The 16,582-nt window shown below is 28.4% G+C and overlaps 1 protein-coding gene across 1 annotated transcript; it reads left to right on the top strand.

Moving 5' to 3' along the window:
- On the top strand, positions 1-1,478 carry LOC109354370 (probable sugar phosphate/phosphate translocator At2g25520). Its single transcript, XM_019596836.1, has one exon. The coding sequence runs from the start codon at positions 140-142 to the stop codon at positions 1,166-1,168; it is 1,029 nt and encodes a 342-aa protein (XP_019452381.1). The 5' UTR covers positions 1-139; the 3' UTR covers positions 1,169-1,478.

Raw genomic sequence — 16,582 nt, 5'->3', positions numbered from 1 at the left:
AACTCATCACACATCTTAAAATAGAAACACTACTAGTGTGATTTTTCTTCCTCTTCCAGATCCCATCTCAAATTCTAACCCCTTCTCTTCAATTCCCAAATCGGTTCTTTAGGGTTAGGGTTTTGGGATCTATCAAAAAATGGCAGTCTCAGATAGTGTAGTGAAGAAAATCATCCTCTCCTACACTTATGTAGCTATATGGATCTTCCTCTCATTCACCGTAATCGTGTACAACAAGTACATCCTAGATCGCAACATGTACAATTGGCCGTACCCGATTTCACTCACCATGATCCACATGGCTTTTTGTTCTTCACTCGCGTATCTTCTCGTCCGTGTTTTCAAGCTCGTGGAACCTGTTTCAATGTCACGTGACCTTTATCTCCGATCAGTGGTTCCGATCGGTTTACTCTATTCACTTTCTCTTTGGTTCTCAAACTCTGCTTACATTTACCTCTCTGTGTCGTTTATTCAAATGCTTAAAGCTCTTATGCCTGTTGCTGTTTACTCAATTGGTGTCGTTTTTAAGAAAGAGGCGTTTAAGAATGAAACCATGGCTAATATGGTTTCGATATCACTTGGTGTTGCTGTTGCTGCTTATGGCGAAGCCAAATTCGATTCATGGGGTGTTACTCTTCAGCTTATGGCTGTTGCGTTTGAGGCCACGCGCCTTGTTCTTATCCAAATTCTGCTTAATTCGAAAGGGATTTCGTTGAACCCTATTACATCGCTATACTACATTGCTCCTTGTTGTTTGGTGTTTTTGTCAATTCCATGGGTTTTAATGGAGTACCCTTCATTGAGGGATAATTCGAGTTACCATTTCGATTTTGTTATTTTCGGGACTAATTCGACTTGCGCTTTTGCTTTGAACCTTGCTGTGTTTTTGCTGGTGGGAAAGACTTCTGCTTTGACAATGAATGTTGCTGGTGTGGTCAAGGATTGGTTGTTGATTGCATTCTCTTGGTCTGTGATCAAGGACACTGTGACACCATTGAACTTGATTGGATATGGGTTAGCATTTTTGGGGGTTGCATACTATAATCATTCGAAGTTGCAGGCGCTGAAGGCGTCTGAAGCGCAGAAGAAGGCTCGGCAGGCCGATGAAGAGGCTGGGAGATTGCTGGAAGAGAGGGAAGGGGAAAGGAAGAGTGAGAACAGGAACTGATGATTGAATTGGTGATCTCAATTTTGGATGATGAGGCAGGTTTTTGTTTCTGGGTTTGTGGTGTAATGTATTGTTATTTAGATAATTATTATCATTGTTACTTTTATCATGCTGCTTCTTGCTGTTTAATTTTGTTACCCTTTTTAGTTGTGCATTAGGGGCTGAGATTCTCGGTTGTCATTTTATCTTGTTGATTAAGTTATTCAGGTCTACCACTAGATAATGGATCAAGCATTGTAAATGTTCATGTTCCTAAAGTATTTATTTGGAGAAATGCTTATTATTGAATCCAAAATTGATTGTTGCTATGTCTAAGATTGTGTTTATGCTTCTCTAGCATTTGATATTGGTGAGGATGGTAACTTCTTTCTCTATTGATAAGTGGTCTCATAATATGTGTATATTAGGTAGAAGATGATTGCATAGAGTTTTGCAACTACTTCTTAGATGGATGCACGATAATTGGAATAATCTTAATTGGGCACAATGTGCTCAAGAGTTGCATCTCAAAACAACTCTATTTTAGTTGCATGGAATGTTTTGTGGGCCATTTAGTATAAATAAGGTAGAGAAAAACAATTGTATTTACTCTTCGGCTCTCAATTGCGTAAATGATTAAAAAAATTGCTAGTAAAATAAATTATATAAAATTACATGAAAAGAGTGATAACTGTTTAGAATGTGTTTGATAAGATCATCAACAACAAAATTTGACTAAAAAATGTTTCCTATTGATGTACGGCAAAGGAACTTATTAAAATAAGCTACAAACTCATAAGTTAATATTTGATTAGTCATTTAAGATAATTTATTAGCAAGAATTAAGTATTTCTTCGCATCAAAAAAATGTTATTTTCTCCCGCCACTAAAATCATGCCATTGTGTATAATTTAACCATTTTTAATATAAATTTTCTAAAAACAAAAAAGAGAGGACATATGTGATAATTTTAATGACCAAATGAGATAACTTATTTCCGGATACGAGGAGATACTTTATTTTTTTCCAATTTCAATCTCAAAAAATAGTTCTAATTAACTAGTTATTTTATTAACTTATAGCTTTCCAATTTTAACTTATAGCTTTCCAATTTTAACTTATAGCTTATAAGCGTTTTACTAGCATACAAACTTGAGCTAAACAAAGCTTTAATCTCAAATTGATGGAAGTGGATTATATCCGACATAAACGTTATTTACGTAATTATGAGTTTAATATTTTAATTTAAAATTTTAAGGAAGATTACCCAGCTCCCAGCCATCGCTTTCAGGATGATGATGCAAATAAAACCATATCGTAGAGAAGAAAAGATTTCAATATTCAATTTACAATTATTTAGTGAATGTTTGGTATAGTTTTTTAGTTGTTGGTAGATTATGTTTTTTTTAAAAATAAGTTGAAAATATAAACTATGTATTTTTGCAACCAAATGAAATTATAAACTCAGTTTTTTTTTGTTGAAAAAATAAGCAAAAAGTAAAAACTTCAAAAACATGGATTGATTTATTTTTTGTTAGCTTATTTTTTCAAATTTTCCATTTCCCATTTCATCCCAAGATAACTTTATCTCTCTCATACTCTTCCACTAAACACCGCAACTCTTCACATTCTCACCATAACTTATTAAAACTTTTGTATAGAACTTAACATTTGTGTATTATTTATTTGTGAATTGTTAATTCAAGTTTAACAACTTCATTTATTTATGTGAGTTATTACTCTAAGAATGTACACTAAATAACTCACATAAAGATCAATTATGACCAAGGGATGAGAGAGAAAAATGAATTTTAAATGAATTTTAAGTTTTTCCCATAAAAAATGAATTAACATGACTGAGTATAATTAATATAACTTAATTTGGATGTAAATAAATCTATTATCTTTAAATAAAAAATGCATATATATTTTAGATTAATCTCATCATGCTTCAAATGGTGGCAGAGAATTTTAAATGATTTTTAAGTTTTTCCCATAAAAAATGAATGAACATGATTGATTGTAACTAACATAACTTAATTTGGATGTAAAAAAATCTATTATCTTTAAATAAAAATGCATATATATTTTATATTTTAGATTAATTTTAAAGTAATTTTCTGATCAAACATAAGGTAAGGCACATTGAGGAGTGACAATAAATGTGAGACAACAGATGTGCACCCTTAATAGTGTTATTTTTGTAGGTGTAACTAATACGAGCACATCATAAGTGTTAAGAGTTGTTATTGATTAGGAAAATAACTAATATATATTTTAACTTAAATACATTTTTCAATTAATCATAGTTCATGACATGTGAAGTGACACATATTGTACTAGAAAATATCTACTCCCATAACCAATTATGATCAAAGTTGATTCCATGTTGGATGACTATCCATCCTCCTACGCGAGGGCGCGCAGACACTGTTTTAGCTGCACTTTTACAAAAAGCCATAAAAAACACCATTTATAAATTCTATTGATTTTATAGATTGTCAATATATTATATATCATATATATTTAATTATTATTAATTTTTCAAAAAGAATAATATACAAATAAATAGTGGATAATATAATTATTTTATATAAATTTTTATATTAACAACATTTCATATTACGCTCTTTATAAAATAGGAGAAAGAGATCAAAGAAAACATAATATTTTTTATCCTAGTGAAATAGCTCCGAGTCATATAGATGTGGAACATAAGATACCTTCCTATAATATCTAAAAATCAATCTTAAAAATTTGAAGCAATATAAGTATTCCAATAATAATCCTAATGAAACTCTCACAATATACTAGGATGCTTCCCATTATAGTTGGGCTACCACTATTAGTTTAACCTTAAACAGTTGACATTTATTTATTTCATCATCATTAGAAAATAAATAAATTTATAATTGTTTCAACACAACTGGTAAGCAATTAGTGAGTGATAAGAAGAAATAATCTCAAACCCTATTTTTGATGGAGATGCATTTATTATTAGCAATAATAAAACAAAAAAAAATAAAATAATTTTTATCACTAATTGAATGTAGGAAGATTTAATATTATGATGTTTCCTTATGAAATTATTTTATTTCATATTTTGTGATTAATGTTTGTGATTAGGAAGAAAAGTGAAGTTAGAAGCTTTTGCTGTTTTGCATTAATTTAACTTATATTTACTTTCTTCCTTCAACTCTTCTTCCTCCTTTCATAATTTTTCTTCAATTAAACTCCATATACATTCTTAATTATTTCTTTTAATTTCATTTTAATTTAGGGTTTAATTGGGGGTAATCCAGGAATTAGTGTAAGTGAATTTGAGCATACTTTCTCATCCAAAAATATGAACTTATTCAAACTCCTCTGATTTTATTGTGGTCTTGTTTATGTTATTTTTATGGATTTAAATGTTTTTTATTTTTATAGTTGTGGTCAGGTTTTTCATCGGGTTCGGGTTACCAGAAACCCGACGCATTCGGGGATGATATTATTATTTTCAAACCCATTAAGTTTGGCTTCGACTTCTAAATTTTGGGTTCGGGGTTAGGTAAGTACAATCCCGACCTCGACCTACCTCGTTGTCATTCCTAGACTGAATTAACATTAGAGTAACATGATGATAATGTCAAAAGTAAAAAATGCATTTGCTAACATAATAATAACATGTTCCACTAAATAATAAATGTATTGTTTCTACGAACACCAATTTTGTGAGTGTGAAGTCTACAATAACACAAATGGGAAGAAAGGAAAAAGGGTGGCCAAGAAGATCAAGAAGAAGAAGCATCACTAATGAAAAAGATGGTGTGTTTATAATCCTCTAGTTCCTTAATAAGAAAGATGGTGTTGCCTGATTAATATTATGAAACCAGTTTTTTTATCCTAATATTGATAATAAGCATTGGCATATTGTAGGGCAATCACAAGAGAGTGAGGTTAGAAGCTTTTGCTGTTTTGCTTTCATTTAACTTCTATTTACTTTCTTCCTTCAACTCTTCTCCCTCCTTTCATAATTTTTCTTCAATTAAACTCCATATACTTTCTTAATTCTTTCTTTCAATTTCATTTTAATTTAGGGTTTAATTGGGGGTAATCCAGGAATTAGAGAAAGTGAATTTGAGCATACTTTCTCATCCAAAAATATGAACTTGTTCAAACTCCTCTGATTTTATTATGGTCTTGTTTATGTTATTTTTATGGATTTAAATGTTTTTTTATTTTTATAGTTGTGGTCAGGTTTTTCATCGGGTTCGGGTTACCCGAAACCAGACGCATTCGTGGATGATATTATTATTTTCAAACCCGTGAAGTTTGGGTTCGGGGTTAGGTAAGTACAATCCCGACCTTGACCTACCTCGTTGCCATTTCTAGACTGAATTAACATTAGAGTTACATGATGATAATGTCAAAAGTAAAAAATGCATTTGCTAAAACAATAATAACATGTTCCACTAAATAATAAATGTGTTGTTTCTACGAACAAATTACTAGTTAAATAACAAACTAGTAGTGATTGGTGCACAAGCAAATACTTATTGCATGGCTCCAACTAACATATTATCAAATGTTTCATATTTCATACTTTGTCTAACAATTGCCGATAAAAAAAAAAACACCAATTTTGTGAGTGTGAAGTCTACAATAACACACGTGGGAAGAAAGGAAAAAGGGTGGCCAAGAAGATCGAGAAGAAGAAGCATCACTAATGAAAAAGATGGTGTGTTTATAATCCTCTGGTTCCTTAATAAGAAATATGGTGTTGCTTGTTGATTCTTTATGTTTTTCTTCGATCTTTATTTTCTTTACGTTTTGTTTGGTTTCTTGCTTGTTGATTCTTTTCCTTATGAAAAAAGATGGTGTGTTTATAATCCTCTAGTTCCTTAATAAGAAAGATGGTGTTGCCTGATTAATATTCTGAAACCAGTTTTTATATCCTAATATTAATAATAAGCGTTGGCATATGTGTATATTAGGTAGAAGATGATTGCATAGAGTTTTGCAACTATTTCTTAGATGGATGCACCATAATTGGAATAATCACAATGTGCTCAAGAGTTGCATCTCAAAACAACTCTATTTTAGTTGCATGGAATGTTTTGTGGGCCATTTAGTATGAATAAGGTAGAGAAAAACAATTGTATTTACTCTTCGGCTCTCAATTGCCTAAATGAATAAAAAAATTGCTAGTAAATTAAAATTATATAAAATTACATCAAAAAAGTGATAACTGTTTAGAATGTGTTTGATAAGATCATCAACAAAAAAATTTGACTAAGAAATGTTTCCTATTGATGTACGGCAAGATACAAACTCATAAGTTAATATTTGATTAGTCATTTAAGATAATTTATTAGCTTATGAGAATTTAGTATTTCTTCACATCAAAAAATATTATTTTCTCCCGTCACTAAAATCATGTCATTGTGTATTATTTAACCATTTTTAATGTAATTTTTCTAAAAACTAAAAAAAATAGGACATACGTGATAATTTTGATGACCTGATGAGATAACTTATCTCCGGATACGAGGAGATACTTTATTTTTTCCATTATTCAATCTCAAAAAATAGTTCTAATTAGCTAGTTATTTTATTAACTTATAGCTTTCCAATTTTAACTTATAGCTTATAAGCGTTTTACTAGCATATAAACTTGAGCTAAACAAAGCTTTAATCTCAAATTGATGGAAGTGGATTATATCCGACATAAACGTTATTTACGTAATTATGAGTTTAATATTTTAATTTAAAATTTTAAGGAAGATTTCCCAGCTCCCAGCCATCGCTTTCAGGATGATGATGCAAATAAAACCATATCGTAGACAAGAAAAGATTTCAATATTCAATTTACAATTATTTAGTTAATGTTTGGTATAGTTTTTGTTGTTGTTGGTAGATTATGTTTTTAAAAAAAATAAGTTGAAAATATATACTATGTATTTTTGCAACCAAATGAAATTATAAACTCAGTTTTTTTTTGTTGAAAAAATAAGCGAAAAGTAAAAGCTTCGAAAACATGGGTTGATTTATTTTTTGTTAGCATATTTATTCAAATTTTCCATTTTATTCCAAGATAACTTTATCTCTCTATACTCTTCCACTAAACACCGCAACTCTTCATATTCTTGCCATAACTTATTAAAACTTTTGTATAAAACTTGACATTTGTGTATTATTTATTTTGTGAATTGTTAATTCAAGTTTAACAACTTCATTTATTTGTGTATCATATTATTTTTTAATATTGATATTAGTTTTTATATTGTATTTTATTTTAATATATTTTTTAGTTTTTGTTATGCAATATTAAAATTTTATAGTAATATATATATGATGATTTATTTTTTCCAACTTTTTCACTTCTCATTTTACCATATCATAATTTTATCTTTCATCTCCTTTTTACTCTTCCAACAAACAACATAACTCTTCACATCATCATAACTTATTAAAACTTTTATATAAAATTGATATTTGTCTATTACTTATTTCGTGAATTGTGTAATTCAAGTATAGCAAAATCTATTTATTTGTGTGTGATGTTGTTTTTTAATATTGATTTTGATTTTTATATTGAATTTCATTTTAATATATATTTTAGCCTTTGTTATGCAATATTAAAATTTTATAGTAAAAATATATATGATGGTAAACATTAAAAAATGTATATTTAAACAATAGTGTAAAAAACAACCAAAATAATCATAACATAAACAAATAACCCTATACAATTTTCTATAATTTACTATATAAAAAACAATTTTTTACCTTATCAAAACAAAACGGATTAGTTTATACTTAGTTTTCAGCAAAGTACCCAAACATAAATAGAATATAATCTTAATCTCAATCTCACAATTTATAAACTAAAACTAAAAACATAATTTATACTAAACGCACGCTTATTACCATTTTGAGATGGGAGTGACTTAATATCTTATGTTTATAATTTAGGCAGGGCACAATTGTTTTTAAATTAACTGTTATAGTCAAATGTAAATTTATGAATATGGAAATCAATAATTCTAATTATAATGTGTTTGTAAATATATGGATGATTGTATTTTTTGGTACATCACTTGGGAGAATCATTGAAATTCCGAAACCACATTATCTTTCTTTTCTAGCGAATAATTGGAAATTTGCGTATTTGATTGGATGTCTTGCTGGTGGTCTAGTCATGGTGGTAAGACATATAAATATTTATCAAGTTCATAATGTTGGATTCGATAGCCTCAGATTTGACATATATAAGCTGGAGAAAGGGGCAAAACAATGGTCAATGATTTTTTTACTTGAAAAACTATACGCTGTTAATCAGATTTAATTCATCTATTTTGATGTTAGCCAATGTTTCTCCAAATGGTTGGGAGAATCATGTCCACTACACAAATAATGTACTGCACACTCAATTCTTTGATTATGTAGGTACTTATGACATAGGTTTGTTTAACTTGGAGGATGGAAAATCCACTGTACTATTTCCAGACATAATTGTGTTATCTTCTCCTCCAATTTGGCTAGTTTAGTTTTCTTTATCAATATATGAGGAACACGTAGAAATAATGATATGCTCTTAGTTCATCTCTTCACTTATACTTTGTTTTTCTATTAAACTATTATCGTATTTGGTTGTTAAACTTTTATCATATTTATGATAATTTTTGTATTTTATTATAATATCTAACTTAAAGTGAAATATACTAATTATAGTTATATAGGATTATATGGTTTTACTTTGAAAATAAAAATTTTTAAAAGACAAAATAGGAAAATAGAACCATAGTGGTAGTTATTTCAAGTTTTGAATTTATATATAGTATAAACAAATTTGAACATTATATTAACCAGCGTGTCCACAGACATTTCGTATCCGTCAGTCCATATTCTTATTTTCTAGTATTAAATATTTAATTTTATATATTTCATTTTAGATAAATATGAAAATGAATTGTAATATTATTAAAAAATGTAATTAAAAAGTGAACTGGGGGTTTTTAACTTTTTGTGTATGTAACTTTCTCTAACTTCTGTAAATAGTTTTTATTGTGTGAGAAAATAATGTAATAATAGTTAATTAGAAGGTCAAAACAGACAGGGAGAAATTACATCATGTAAGTAGTTATAAAATGTTTTGACTTTATATATACTAGTGTGTATAGGCACTTCGTGCCTGCCGGCGAATATTGTGTGATACTACATATTCAATTTTTATATATTTCATTTTTGTGAATTAAAATGTATTTGTTGTGTTCGATGTACATTATATTATATTTTTGTGTGTTTATGATAATGTTTAATTTGAGGTAAGATATGTGGTTAATTAATGTATTGGTGGTAGTTGCTTAGGATTATATAGTTTTTTTTGTAAAAATTAAATAATTTTAAGGGAAATATAGGAAATGAAAATTACCCCATAAGGGAAGTTATTTCAAGTTTTGGTTTTATATATAGTATAGATATAGAAATATAGATACGCTAGCGTTACGATCGGCACTTCGTGCCTATCGACCCGTATTATTATTTTTCGATATGTATTATTTTTGTCTTACATTCTTTTAAAAAATAATTTAATATAAGAAATGTTATATAGAAACTCATTAGAGACTATAATGTTATATGGTTTTTTGGAGATAATATTATAAGAAAATAATGTTATAAGAAGATAATATTATAAGATGATAATATTATAAAAAAATTATGTTATATGATTTTTTTTTGTAGAAATAAGAAGATAATAAGGACAAAATAAGAAATCATAAATTACACCATAGTGGATGGTTATTTTGTGTTTTCCTTTTATTAAGTACTAGTGTGTTGACAAACACTCTTGTGTCTGTCAACCCGCTTTTCTATTGTTCGAAATGTAATTGTTTATTTAAATAATTGAATCACTTATAGTTAGTTTTGTGGTTTACAAAATTAAGAAACATAATGAAAAAAAAATAATATGTGGCATGTAATGGGGATATGGACATTAGATTATATGGTCTTTATATAGAAAATAGGTAATGACAAAATAAGAAATTATAAATTATATCATGGTAGGTGATTACATCATATTTTACCTTTATAATAAGTATAGATATAAATATAGATATTATTAATACTATAAATATAGATATCATTAAAAATTAATAATTGAAAAAAAAACGGCAACTGTTTCTATGTACGTGAGTTAGCACGGATTTTCAATAGTAATGAGAGGGATGGGGTATGAGAAAAAAAATTTGGGGGAAGAAATATAATTTGTATTTGTATTTGTATTTTTAAAATGAATATATTATAGATTCTTAGTAATCTCATCGGGCTTCAAATGCTGGCAGAGATTTTCTCCTCAATAGGAGCATCAAATTAGCGGTTTTCAGTTTACACTACGCTTATAAAATTTTAATTATGAGATAGGACTAATTTAAGATTAAGATTAAAATTAACTTTTAAATTGTAGTTGGGGTGTTCAAATTAAAGGGGTTTGTTATAGATAGGTAAAAAAAGAAATGTTTGAAATATTAAATTCTATTCATATTATTATGAATGATAATATGTGATATAAATTATAAAATATATAGCATCAAATTTGTTGCACGAGAAATGTCATGAAAAAATTACTAATTCTAAACTACTTGATGAAAAAGTTATAAAAAAATTAATCTCAATCCCTATTTGAATGGAGATAACATTTAATATGAGAAACAATGAAACAACACATAAAAAAAAAAGTAAACTTTATCCCTAATTGAATAGAAATCCATATAATATTTTCATGATAATATCTTGGTGATTATCTTATTTCATCTTTTTCTTTTATGATGTGTTTTGAGGTTAACGTTAGTAATATAAACAATCTTTCTACCTTATCGAAACAAAACATATTAGTTTATACTCAGCTTTCAGTAAAGGTACTCAAACATAAATAGATTATAATCTTAATCTCAATCTCACAATTTATAAACTGAAACTAAAAACATAATTTATACAAAACGCGCGCTTAATATAACATTTGAGATGGGAGTGACTTAATATCTTATGTTTATAATTTACGCAGGGCACAATTTTTTTTAAATTAACTGTTATAGTCAAATGTAAATTTATGAATATGGAAATCAATAATTCTAATTATAATATGTTTGTAAATATATGGCTGATTGTATTTTTATAGGAGAAATATATATTTATTTATTTATTGATAGTGTAAGAATTTTTTACACTCTCAATGCATTATTTACCATTCATTTTCAATCATTGTTGATTTTTTTTAAGTAATTCAAATAGAGGATGGATGAATAATATACTGACTGTGTATAAATCTTTATACTATTAGTGCATAGATATTTTATTCTTTTTATAATATCATGTTTCTCAACTAGTAATCATGAATATATAATTCAATTCTCCATTCAAAATATATTTTATATGTATGCTCCAAAAAAAAAAGTAATCAATTACTCTATTATATAATTTTGTCACTTTTTTTATTAATTTTTTATTTAGAATTTCCTTTTTTTAAAAGTTGATGATCGTTTAAGCTCTCACTTATTCTAGTATAAAATATATAGCATCAAATTTATTGCACGAGATAAAGTCATTAAAAAAATTACTAATACTAAACTAGTTGATGAAAAAGTCATAGAAAATTAATCTCAATCCCTATTTGAATGGAGATACAATTAATATGAGCAACAATGAAACAAACAATAAAAAAACAAAGTAAACTTTATCCCTAATTGTATAGAAACAGATATAATATTTTCATGATAAAATATTAGTTATTATCTTATTTCATCTTTTATGATGTGTTTTGAGGTTAACGTTAGTAATATAAATTGGGGTAAGTGTTATATGTTTTGCATTAGCAATTTCATTCACACTAAAATTTTACCTTTTCTTTGCACAGAGTCTTTAATTTACTCTACATGGAGCATGCAGAGACTAGTAAGTGGCCTGAGCTGACTCATGATTTGTTGCACGAGATTGCGAAGCTTCTTCATTCCTATGATGATTATTATCGACTTCGTATTGTATGCAAAGAATGGAATAAAGTGTTGCCACAAATTCCAAATCATCCATGGTTGGTGCTTCCTTTTGATGACAAGGCTCTTGAGACTCGCATTGCAGAAAAGAAGATCTATTATATGAAATTGCCTGAATTGCATACGAGAAAGTTACGTGGGTCTTGTTTTGGATGGTTAATGGCTGTTGAATTTGATGGCACATTGCGTATGTTAAATCCATTCACTAGGAAGCACGTTGATCTCCCACCAATTTCTACTTTCCCTGATATATTTGATTATAATCCTGATCGAGAAAACCCATACACGGTGAAGGACCTTAAGTCTTTTGGTGTTGATGACAATAATTCTGATAGGGAGGAGGATGATGTTCATTGTGATGAGGAGTCTAATGATGATGGTGAAGATGATGATGACGAGGGTAATGATTCTAATAATGATAGCGAAGATGAGGGTGATGATTCTGACGAGGGTGATGATTCTGACGAGGGTGATGATTCTCACGAGGGTGATGATTTTGACGAGGGTGATGATTCTGACGAGGGTGATACTGATGATACTGATAATGTTTATCTTGGTACTACTTATGGTACTTACTGCGTTCCAAACAAATTCATTTACAGGACCTATATTAAAAAAATCATTACATCCTCTCCCCCCGATGACTACAACCAGGAGGACTTTATGGCCATTGCTATATATGGACAATACAGTAGGTTGGCCTTTTGTAAACATGGTGATAACAAGTGGATAGACATTCCAAAATCACAAAAAGATGATGTGGATTGTGACTATGAGTATGAAGATGTCATATTTCATCAAGGTAAGATTTATGTTATTGATGGTTTTACTCAAATATTTGAATTTGACTTAAAAAATCTCGATATACCACTCGGGCGAATTGTTGAAATTCCGAAACCACATGATCTTTATTTTCTTGCTATCAATTGGAAACTGGCGTATCTGATTGGGTGCCTAGATGGTAGCCTACTCATGGTGGTAAGACACTTGAACTTTTTTGAAGTTCCGAATATAAAATTCGATTGTAGCAATAGCCCCAAATTTGATATTTATAAGCTGGAGAAAGGGGCAACACAATGGTCAAGGGTTTCTGAGTTGAAAAATTATGCACTATTAATTGGATTTAATTCATCAGTTTCTGTGTCAGCTCACATTGTTCCAAACGGTTGGAAGAATGGTATCCACTATACAGATAATGTATTGCCCACACAATCGTATGGAATTATAGGTGGTTACGACATAGGGGTGTTTAACTTTGAGGATGGAACCTCCAAACAACTATTTCCGGATATAACTTTGCTATCTCCTCCTCCAATTTGGCTAGTATAGTTTCCTTATAGTTATAGGAGGGGAAAATGATATGTTCTTAGTTCATCTCTTTAGGTATACTTTTTTTGCTATTAATTATTTATTACGTATGTTTATTATTTTACTTTATATTTTATTCGGCCTATGTTCAATCTTATATATCATGTCAAATTAAGCATATTCAAAATCTTATATATCATGTCGAATTACACATATTCAAAGTATATTAGCTTTACACTATCCTTGTAATACACATGAAAAATATTATCCTAAAGTATAGCTATTAAAAAATTGGAAATTGTCAATAATTTAGTAATCAATTGAAGACAAATTAATTTATGAGAACGAGAAGATTTAAACCATGAAATTATTGAATGCAACATATCATGGACTCCACTATCGGGATACAGGATTAAACCTCTTGAGACGTGGAAACTGTTGGCTATCATTATGATCAGTTATTGCTTGCATCCACAAACCAGAACTGATTTCCTTCATTAGTCAAAAAAAAAAAAAAAAATTAAGTGTCACACAATAATATATAAAAATAATATGTAATGGTATTTTTAATCAATTGTTTATTATAAAATTATATTTTTGTCATTAAAAATAAGAGGAAAAACAATTACTTATCTCTTCAATATAGAGGATAGGTGTCCCCACAAACATAGTTAATGATGAAAAAATATAAGAGAATAAAAATACAACTTATGTATTGTTTTCTTTTGTTTTAAAAATATTTTTTGAAATAATTAAATATGACACACGTCATGATTTTAGGGGCTCGAAGAGATAATTTATTTTCATAACTAGTATATACTTTATTCTCAAAATATAAATACTAATGTATGTACGACTGATCAATTTTTGTATACAGAACTTTGTATTCAAAATCTAGTAGACTGATATAATTTATAGCCTGATAATATAATTTACATTGACAATCCACATTCTAACCCCTTTCCTTTTCATCTCTAAAAAATTCTTATTCAATGAATTTGGGGTGCTGTTGTACAAAAAAAAGATAATAGGAGCTTCTATTGCAACAACAAAACTACGTACATGCATGCAGTGGTGCCTAGAGGAAGAAGGCATGACTCAATATACCAATTTGTGTGTGTGCTACTTTGTATTATGTGGTTCTTGGATCATTTTATATTAGAGAATAAACTATCTTCCTCATATAAGGGGATAAGTTATGAACTTCTACCAATAAAATCATGACATGTGTCATGTTTCATCATTTTATAAAAATATTTTTAAAACTAACAAAATAATACACATGTCATACTTTTACGGATGAGATGAAAGGAGATACATTATTCCCTTTATAATATTATTTTAACTCATACGTGATATCCAACATGATCCATCAAAGTATATATGTGGCAATCATGATTGGTTTGGATTATTTTTTCGGCAAAAAAATATATGATCCAAAAATATAAATAGCATTTAGTTTGATCGATTAACATTCAGAAATCTAATCCATAATTTATACGTGGATTCCGTCCGATTTGATTCATTTTTTTATCATAAAAATAGCAAGTCCTAACACTTATTCATAGTCTCAACTCTCAAGTAGCATAAAAAACTTGTATATTTTAAAGTAATAAATTTAATATTTTTCAAGGTGTATGTCAAATTCACATAAAAAATCAATAAATATAATCTAACACCTAGTATCAAGTGTGATACTAGTAAATATTTAATTGAAAACAAATAATACTTATTTGAAGAAAAAATTCCTCTAACAAAACTAAAGCAAGAGGAAAAGTAAAACATCAAAAAATCACCAAAAATGCAACGACATTATTTTAACAATATGAATTTTTAACATTTATAAAATACAAAAAATGTACCTTTTATATTATCCAATGTTAATTAGATTATCAAATGAAAAATGTTGATATTATGTATATTTTTATATGGGAATAATGTTTCTCCTGGTTTGAGGAGACAACTTTCCCTCCTTAAACCAATTAGATAATGACACATCTCTCCTCACTTTAATTTTTTTTTCTTATTTTTTATATTTTATTTTCATAAACAATCATCTTCTTCTCTTCTCCCACCAAAGACCAGTATTTCCTATATTCTCTCATTCATTTTCAATTTTCAATATCACAAACAGTATTTCTATCAAAAAAAATTGTGGTTATCTTTCTCTTTGTCATCACTTCTTATCAAGTTGTGATGAATGAATTGAATATGAATAAGTAATGAATGAAGAAAAAACATCAATTAAATATGAATGAATATTGAGTTCCATTGATTAACTGTGATTAAGGGTTTTGTTTTTTGTGTCCGCCTAACGATCTCAACAAAGGACTTAGGTCATTACATTTCAACAACCCCTTACCCACATTTCTTTGATGGCTGTGATTCTTGAATGGGTTTTTCTTTAAAGGGATTAGATTGTTTAGGAGGAGAATGTGAGAATGAGTTTTTGAGAGAATAGATAGGGTGATATTGAAAATGAGGGAAAGGGTATGGGAAACGTTTGAGAAGAAGATCACTGTTCATGAAAATGAGGGGAAAAAAGAAAGTAAAGTGAGGAGAGACGTGTCATTATCTAATTGGTTTAAGGAGGGAAAATTGTCTCCTCAAAACCAAAAGAAACATTATTCCCTTTTTATATACACGTGGACATAACCAATGACCAATGATAATATTTTTTGTCAATGTCTTGTATCGCAAAATATATGTTATCCTATAAATATAATGTGTTGTAATAAAGAATAAAAATAATTAATATACATATTTAACTTAAGGTTATTTTTTTAACTAATCATAATTCATAACATACAATCACATATACTATGAGAGATAATATGTACTCTCATAATCAATTATGATCATCAACGTTGATTGTTGAATGACTCGAATCCTTCCTCATCATTATTAACGCCTGCCACAGACACTCTTTTAACTGCACTTTTACAAAACGACAAAAAATACCATTTATAATTTTGTATTGTAGTGAAATAGCTCCCGAGTCATATCAATGTTTGGAAAAAAAAAGTACCTTTCTTTAATATCTAAAAATCAATCTTAAAAAGTTTAAGCAATATAAGTATCCTAATAATAATCC

This window comes from Lupinus angustifolius, chromosome LG01 (assembly GCF_001865875.1).
Source record: "Lupinus angustifolius cultivar Tanjil chromosome LG01, LupAngTanjil_v1.0, whole genome shotgun sequence".
Taxonomy (NCBI): domain Eukaryota; kingdom Viridiplantae; phylum Streptophyta; class Magnoliopsida; order Fabales; family Fabaceae; genus Lupinus; species Lupinus angustifolius.
This window is presented reverse-complemented; position numbering and strand designations above follow the sequence as displayed.

Coding starts and splice junctions, on each gene's coding strand:
- LOC109354370 (XM_019596836.1), top strand. CDS start 140: ATGGCAGTCTCAGATAGTGTAGTGAAGAAAATCATCCTCTCCTACACT.